Source organism: Poecilia reticulata, linkage group LG8, assembly GCF_000633615.1.
Source record: "Poecilia reticulata strain Guanapo linkage group LG8, Guppy_female_1.0+MT, whole genome shotgun sequence".
Classification (NCBI taxonomy): domain Eukaryota; kingdom Metazoa; phylum Chordata; class Actinopteri; order Cyprinodontiformes; family Poeciliidae; genus Poecilia; species Poecilia reticulata.
In genome coordinates, this window is record NC_024338.1 from 13,986,929 (window position 1) to 13,995,054 (window position 8,126).

General features: G+C 36.3%; 2 protein-coding genes across 2 annotated transcripts in view; both read left to right on the forward strand.

Moving 5' to 3' along the window:
• Positions 1-4,244, forward strand: part of LOC103468884 (adhesion G protein-coupled receptor E2-like) — a 4,631-nt gene extending 387 nt beyond the window's left edge. The window contains exons 2-16 of the mRNA XM_008416264.1: positions 77-223; positions 349-471; positions 594-637; positions 776-880; positions 1,020-1,173; positions 1,342-1,464; positions 1,544-1,734; positions 2,145-2,309; positions 2,427-2,621; positions 2,851-3,068; positions 3,184-3,244; positions 3,332-3,423; positions 3,500-3,665; positions 3,734-3,796; positions 4,100-4,244. Of these exons, the coding sequence (XP_008414486.1) occupies positions 77-223; positions 349-471; positions 594-637; positions 776-880; positions 1,020-1,173; positions 1,342-1,464; positions 1,544-1,734; positions 2,145-2,309; positions 2,427-2,621; positions 2,851-3,068; positions 3,184-3,244; positions 3,332-3,423; positions 3,500-3,665; positions 3,734-3,796; positions 4,100-4,162 (1,910 nt within the window). The 3' untranslated portion in view covers positions 4,163-4,244. The remainder of the gene's footprint in view (positions 1-76; positions 224-348; positions 472-593; positions 638-775; positions 881-1,019; positions 1,174-1,341; positions 1,465-1,543; positions 1,735-2,144; positions 2,310-2,426; positions 2,622-2,850; positions 3,069-3,183; positions 3,245-3,331; positions 3,424-3,499; positions 3,666-3,733; positions 3,797-4,099) is intronic.
• A 1,786-nt stretch (positions 4,245-6,030) lies between these two features.
• The window catches only part of LOC103468883 (adhesion G protein-coupled receptor E2-like), an 8,239-nt gene continuing 6,143 nt past the window's right edge, over positions 6,031-8,126 (forward strand). Inside the window, exons 1-2 of the mRNA XM_017306179.1 lie at positions 6,031-6,497; positions 7,825-7,902. Of these exons, the coding sequence (XP_017161668.1) occupies positions 6,467-6,497; positions 7,825-7,902 (109 nt within the window). The 5' untranslated portion in view covers positions 6,031-6,466. The remainder of the gene's footprint in view (positions 6,498-7,824; positions 7,903-8,126) is intronic.

Below are 8,126 nucleotides of genomic sequence, written 5' to 3' on the forward strand. Positions count from 1 at the left end.
TTTGCACTCCAGTTGATTCCTCCGAGTCAATTATTTTTCTTAATTATTTTTACATTCCTTCCCTCTGCTCATACAGACACAGATGAATGTAAAGATAAAAAGGTTTGTGGTCTTAATGCATCATGTACAAACACACCAGGCAGTTATTACTGCGTCTGCAACGCTGGCTATGCACTGAAATCTGGAAAATCTAGCTTTTCTGGGCAGGAGGAGCAATGTGAAGGTGATGAATATGAAATAATGTGACAACATTTGCACATTTAAAATCCTTTTAACATATCTTAAAATATTTCAGCTGCATCAACTATTCAAATTCTTTTTTTCATCCTTGATTTGTGTCCATTTCAGACATATGTAAGATTGATGAGACAATTTGTGGAAATGGATCCTGCCTCCATGAAGCCAGCGGCCATTACTGTGCGTGCTCTGCAGGATTTAGTAACTACGGCAACAAAACGGCCCGTTGTACCAGTAAGAATAGATTTTAGTTTTTCTTAAAAGACCAATACAAACAGGTTTAGGGTTTACACTAAGCAATGTAGTTTCAAAATGATTTTCAGACGGTAAGCTATTTTTTTTTATTATTTTCTTAGAGCTTAACTGTGGTGTTTTCAAGGACGTGAACAATCTTATGGAGGTAAATTCACAGCAGGAAAGTTTTTCCTGAAATATCTGTGACCAATTACCTTTTATTTGAGATTTTTTTTTTACATTTTTATTTATTTATTTATTTGTTATTTATATTTTTTTTTATTCCTTGTTTGCTTGCTGTTAGACATTTTTCATTGTTCAAGATGATTTGAGGCAATTGAGTGAAAGTTGTCTGAAGCTCTCGGGAAGTAAAGATTCAAAGGATCTCAATGGAGAAGTCTTTCTAAAGGTAGGAATTGGTTTAAAAACAGCCTTTTAGAAGAAGCCCACCTTATCAGATGGTGTACATCTTTCTCATTTTGCTATTTGTTTTACCTTTAAAACACGTTTTTCTTTTTTTCTTTCAATCTCTCCTTTTTTGACTCTAGAGTCTGCTCACTGTGATCGACCAGCTCCTGTCTGCTGGATCTCTCAGTGACAACAAGAAAGTCTCTACATTTCTAGACATGGTGGAACAAGCTCTAAGATTCATTGGACCTTTTATTAAAACACCACTAACTAAAAGATCTATCAATCACACAGGTGAGTCAGCAATTAATGTGACTCCTTTCCAAACTAAATAAAAATATAAACACTCCTTCCCTATTGTTTTTATTGCATCAATCTTGTTCTTTAAAGTTTATGTTTCAACCAACTGATAGTTTTAACTTTAGTACAAGTAATTTGTGTTCAATACGAATTTTTCACCAGAACTGGAGCTGCTGGTACATACTGGGTCGGCTAGACCCCAAGGATTAAAGACTCTGTTGTCTAAACATGCTAAAGTGGATATAAAGATGAAGGAAGCTGCAGGAGATCCCTCATCTTATCCGGGTAACAACAAGGTTTATAAATAACACATTTAAAACACATTCATTTCAAACACTAAATCTGTGTTGTGCTGTCATTGAAGGATTTACAGCAATGTTCTTGCTGATTTATTCAAACCTGGAAAAATATGCAAATATTTTCTTGAGTGAGATGAAAAAGAATAAGAGCCAGGAATTTAAGATAAACTCCAAAGTGGTGACTGTCAGTGTCAGCAACACAGACACAAAACACCTGAACGAACCGGTCAATATAACTTTATATCATCTTGATCAGGTAAGAGAAAAGCCTATTTGTTTCTTTCTTCTACATCATTCGCCTTTTAAGATAATGTTATACTAATGCATTTTCAATCTATAAATTTTATTGTTGTATTGCATATTTCAGCAACAAGGCAGTTCAAAGTGCTTTGCATCATAAAAACACAAAAATGCAAAGTCATAGAAGACATGATACCGTCAACAGTTGAGAAAACCAGTAAACATTACATTTTGACAAGTGCCATAATTACAAATAAAAATGTTGGTCAGTGTTTTCGTTGTTATGGTTCAAAACCAACTCTAAACAGCTGGGTTTATAGACTAGATTTAAGGGAACTCAGTGCTTCAGCTGTTTTGCAGCTTACCAGAAGTTTGCTACAGATTTCTGGTGCATAGTAGCTGAATGCTGCTTTATCTATTTCACAGTCAAATCAAACCGCCCACACCTGTGTGTTCTGGGATTCCTCTAAGGAAGGAGGTGCATGGTCTGATCGCGGCTGTAGCGTGGCGGAGTCCAACCCAGAATACACTATGTGTTCCTGTAACCACCTGGGCAGCTTTACTGTGCTCATGGACTTCAATGACATAGAGGTTCTACTTTCTTAACTTCACAGTTGTTCAAAATATGACATTTCTTATTCTCCAATGTGCAACTCTTCCACTTGAGTCTTTAAATCCTTAAATATTCCCCATTCTGTCTCCATACAGAGCCCTTTTGAGTTGCAGCTGTTCTCCTGGATAGGCCTATCGCTTTCATTAATTTGCCTGTTCCTCTGCATCCTGACCTTCTCAATGATCCGGTCCATCAAAAGCCCAAGAACAACCATCCACCTGCACCTCTGCATCAGCCTCTTTATTGCAACCCTTGTCTTTCTCGCAGGCATCTCTCAGACACAGAACAAGGTTAATGCTCTAACAGCTTGTTGAGTTTACTAAAAAGTATCTAAAAACACATCAGAGAAGCCAGCATTAAGTCACACTACAGCTAAAATGGTACTGAAAGTGCTCACCAMTCTAAATTGTTGTGTATTAATSCTGTTAGAAMCTATTACCTCAGTAATTARCTCCTTCCTATATCTTGAACTCGTTTTGAAACCATGCTTTTCACATGCTTCATCTCTACTCCCATTAGGTTGGCTGTGCAGTAGTTGCAGGGATGCTGCACTTCTTCTACCTGGCCTCCTTCTGCTGGATGTGTCTGGAGGGAATCCAGCTCTTCAGGATGGTGGTCCTGGTCTTCAACACCAACTTTAAAACCAGCTACATGATGGCAGGGGGCTACGGAGTCCCGGCTGTAATTGTTGCTGTCACTGCGTTGGTCAAGGCTAATAGATATGGAACTAAAAAAGTGTAAGTTTCTGGCATTATGTCAAATGACATTTACCCATATACAGTAAATCATTTTTCTGTAGCTCAGAATATGTTGGTGTATAATCTGCTGAATAAACTCTTCATTGTATTCTAGATGCTGGTTGAACCTGGATTACGTTTGGAGTTTCATTGGTCCTGCTTTTGTTTCCATTATTGTAAGAATTCACTTTTAAAAAAAAGTATTTACTTCAGTACTATTCTGGAAAAAGATAATTTCTGTTTAAAACTCTGTTGTCTTCCAGATAAACACATTCCTTTTCCTTATCACTGTGTGGAAGTTGGCACAGAAGTTTTCGAGTTTAAACCCAGACCTGGACAGCTTGCAAAAAATAAAGTAAGTTTCAACTGACCCCACAACTTTCAAAAAGCTGATTCTTTTGCTTCATGTATGTATCATTTGAATTTTGCAGAGCTTTTGCTGTTACTGCGGTCGCTCAGCTGTGCATACTCCGCACCATGTGGATGTTCAACAGTTTCCACCTGAAAAGAGATGATGCCTCCATCTACTATCTGTTCACCATTTTCAGCCTTCAGGGTGTTTTGCTTTTTATTATGCATTGTCTGTTTTCAAAACAGGTTGGTAATGTGCCACTCTCACAAATATTCAGTGATATTTCTTCAACTAATTTGGGTTGTGATTTCAGGTGAGGGACGAGTATGGAAGCTTTTTTTCTCGATGTTCAGCTTGGAAAAGGAGTCAAACACATGTAGGCAGTAATTTTAACTTCACTTGTAGTTGTTCTTAGTTCATTAGTAGAGCAAGGTCAAGCAGTAGTTTTATTGTGCATTTGAACAGCACTGTTTTTATGTGAACTAACAAGAAAGAGTGTGCACATGTAATTTTGGAACAGAATCTGGGAATCGCTGAAAAGTAACATTCACATATTTAGGGTTTTAAGTTATTGAGTAATAATAAGAGCTGTTAAGTGAAAAATAGTATATTTTTACTAACACTGTGTTTTTTATTAACTGAATTTTCACTCTTGTCTTTTTTTTTTTTTTGTTCCCAGGCATCCAGACAAACCATGGACACAGGAGAGCCTAACATTAGGAAAAGAACCCATAACCTGTAGCTAAAGTTCAGAAGACTGATAGTTCGAACAATTAACATTGGTTCTGTACTTCATCATAGAGTAAACAAGCAAGTATATTTTGGCATTTTGAAAATAAGCCTCATTTCTTCTTAGTCATTTTCAGTTGTCTCAGTCATTCTTCTCTGGCAACGCCTTATTTGTTTACGTCCGGTCGTTCAACTCAAACATGACCTTATGTTATAACGCCTTCTCTTAAAAAAAGAGGAAATGGGATGAGGGTGGGAAAAAAAAACAGAACTTTGAGGCTCTAAGACCAATGTACATCCGATCTGACAGTATCTGAAAGTCATGTCTTGACAACAGACTGACGCATGCACCACCCTGTAGCTGATCATGTTTTAAGATAAACAAACTCTAGCATTCGTTGTGAAGCTGCTGACAAATTGTGTTGCATTTGGTATTTGTTTAATGATTCAGTTCATAAAAGAGAACAAGTTGCACCATTATGATTAACTGTTAGTAGATTGGTTAACCAGTTCTCCATTTTGTATTTCAAGAGTGCTTCATCCATTGAGGTTGAGGTTGAGGTTTTCATTGGCTGGTCAAACAGACCTAAAATGGYACTGAGCAGAAAAGGAGTGAAGAAGAAACCTGTGTCCCCATTAAAACTCTAACAGATTTTCAGAAACCCTGGAGAAATGTGGCTTACAAGAAATCCTGACTGGTTGGGAGCAAAACAGAAAGAAATTATATACTGTTGAATACTTTTGGATAGCGGAGTTCATTAGCCATGACAATTTGTGTTTTAAGGCGTTATATGCTMTATAGGCTTTCGTTTGTTTTTGTTACAAAAATCTGTATTAATGTATTAGTGACATACTGATATWCTGTTTATGTTGTTTTGCTTTGCTTATGTTACTGCCGCTTTAATATATTAACAAATATGATTAAAATGATTTAAAATAATGTCAATGCTGTCTGTATGGTTTTTCTTAAGCAGCGACAAAAAGAYCCAAATAGTGTGTCAGGGAAGTATCAGTACTGAGCCTTATCTAAAATGGCTCTCAAAGCAGCACACCAAACAAAACAAGCTAAAGTTCAAAAGTATTAATGGGGTCTGACTGTCTCTTGAAACTCTTCACACTGTTTCACTGTGTGACCACATGYAGTCAATATGTATCACAGAGCGTTTCTTGTTTCTCTTCAGTTTGTTCTTAATACTCTTTGGGTTTGACTGAATGGGTCCTTTATGCAACACAACTTATATCACACCAGCTATCTTCATTTTTCAAACTTTATCAAATCAACATTTTCACTGCAGCTAATCCACAAGATCAGTTTGCAAAGATCGGTCAGGTTTAACCATAGTTAGGTGTGATAACATGCAGCTGTCATGCAACATCTTGCGATTAGATAAGCTATTGGCATGTTATACTTTTTTTTCTGTAAGAAATGGAGAATTGCCACCATGTTGACCAAAAGATTAGTACATATTTTGCTTCTTGTTTTTTTTATGTAGCTTATTTGTAGCAGCATTGTCAGAGTCAGAAGCAATCTTGGGCTGAAGCCATATATGTGTCATCATCATAGTCAGGAGGCTGTGTGCCTTTGGGAGGCTGAGTCAGACAGCGAGACTCCACAGAACAATGAACTGTGTGAAAGTCTCAATCTTTGTTTAACCCTGTTTGTCCCCCAATCAGAGTCCAACACGGCAGCCAGCGATGAGAGTTGGCTAAAAGAGAAAGAAATTATCTGTGAAAACATGCTTTTAGGTGATGTCTTTTTGCCATGCATTCAAATATGAGTAAGCTGTCAAAACTACATCCTGTCTCTGTCACCACACCCTAACAAGTACATCAGTTCCTGAAAAGTTGGCGGTTGTACAAACCTCAGAGTCGGTGGCATGATGTGAAGAGAGAGAGAGTGAGAAAGAGAGAGGCAGAGAGAAAGAGTGAGAAAGAGAGAGACAGAGAGAGAGAGATCCTCTTTTAAAGTTTTACTGTTCCCTGGCAGCTCACCACAACAGAGAGATCAGTCTGAGAGTAGAAGAGAACGGAGAGGCAAGATCAAGAGGGGAAGCTAAGAGAAGATGCAGTTTCATACAAAGAGGCATTGATAATCTTACAGAAGTGGGAGTGACGTGGAAAGTAGCCACTTTGCTTTTTTCATAGACATTAACTCATGCAGTTAGATCTTTTTTTCTTTCCAAATTCCAGTTTGTAAGGCTTGAAAATTGTTTAAGTTGGACCAAAGAAAAGAACATCAGACGATCTGAATGTGGAAATATTCTGAAGTTGCTGTGGCTTCTTTAACATTCATCCGAACATTGCTTTCCTCTTCACCATGAGAGCCACGTGGACTGTTTTGATACTGGGTGAGTCACATATGTCATTAATTTGGACATGAATGGATTATCATCTGTTTCAAGGGTGTAAAAGATATTATATTCTATTATTGTTTGCCACAAGAAACACTACAGATAAACCAGCACTGTAAATTTTGTGATTACTTACTTAATTAAACATGAATTTATTAGTAATAAGGATCTAATTTCAAGTTATCTTCAAATCAGCTCAATTATACTTATTTTATTTCCTTTTTTTGTTAAATATTCAGCTCTCACTGGAAAATTAATAGTCGTTTGTCAATTATAAATTTAAACTGGTAACTTTACTTTAGCTTTAGCACAGTTACATAACAGCTTACATCTGGAAAATAGCCCAAAAACACATTTTGAGAACGATATTCAAAATGGTCTTTTAACTTAAACTGAATTAAACACCATGACCTCATTAGACAGTACCCACATTATTTTTTCCGCTGTAACCACAGCTACCAGTCAGCTGACCACAGTGGAAGAACTCTGTTTTTATGCCACTAGCAACAAGAAGCAACACTGACACATTCTGATTCTGAATGTTTTAATAGAAACAGGATTAATGAAGTGATCTAACATTTATTCTCCTCTGTAAAAGTCCCAACAATGTTATGTCTACATATTGCTGCTGTCCTGTTATTTGCTCTGTGTTAATCTGAAAGCCAAATTGTGTATAGTAAAGTTCCCTAATTACAAACTGTAATTATTTTATTATTAAACAGGCAGTTATTTTTATTAACTATCCACTTACATAGGAAACACTATCAAGAGAAAACTGCTTCAGAAAATATGTTCTGAACAATAAACTTGTAATGCAACCAGACATCATCATAAATAATAAACTGATAAAAAAAAATGTAACGTTTAATTTTAAGGATTAAATGCAAAGTCCGTGGACTGACCAGCATAAACATTCTCCCTTCCTGTTTTACATACTCTGTATCACACCCACATAGTCATTCAGGAAACTACAAAAAACTGACAGTGCAGTCAGAAGGTTGTTTATATACTGCATTATTATTCACGAGGCAAAGTACAGGACTCTAAATGCAATCCTCCAGAGGTGAAAATTATCCTGAGATACCTTATACAAGCAGGCAATACATGTTTGTAGAGAAAATTAATCCAAAAGGATTTGTTTTTGCAGAGTGTCCTTCTCAAAACTCATCATATCTCTAGCTCTAATGTTTAGACTTATTGAATCTTGAAACTTTCCTAAAAATACCCTATGACCATTGATATTGTAGTGATCAGGGGTAATAGATGAAATGGTCAAAATGTAATAGGCTGCAGTAATGAGTGGCACTTTGTGTTTGTTTTTCAGCTTTTATCCTTTTTCCTTTCATTGTCCAAACACAAATCTGCCCTAATGGGTTCAAGGGGAAAGACCAAAAGTGTGTTGGTATGTAATAAAACGTAACTTTCTTTAAAGACACTTATATGCAACACATGTACAGCTCTCTATTAAAAAGTACTTTGTTCTGTATCATGCCTCATAATTTTCAGGTTTTTTCTTTATTTACTAAAATTGTTGTTGTTTTTATCATTCTTGTTCTTTTTTCACATCAATATAAATTTCAGTATTTAAACCAAGCATCAGTTCATGCTGTAATAACTTTTCACATT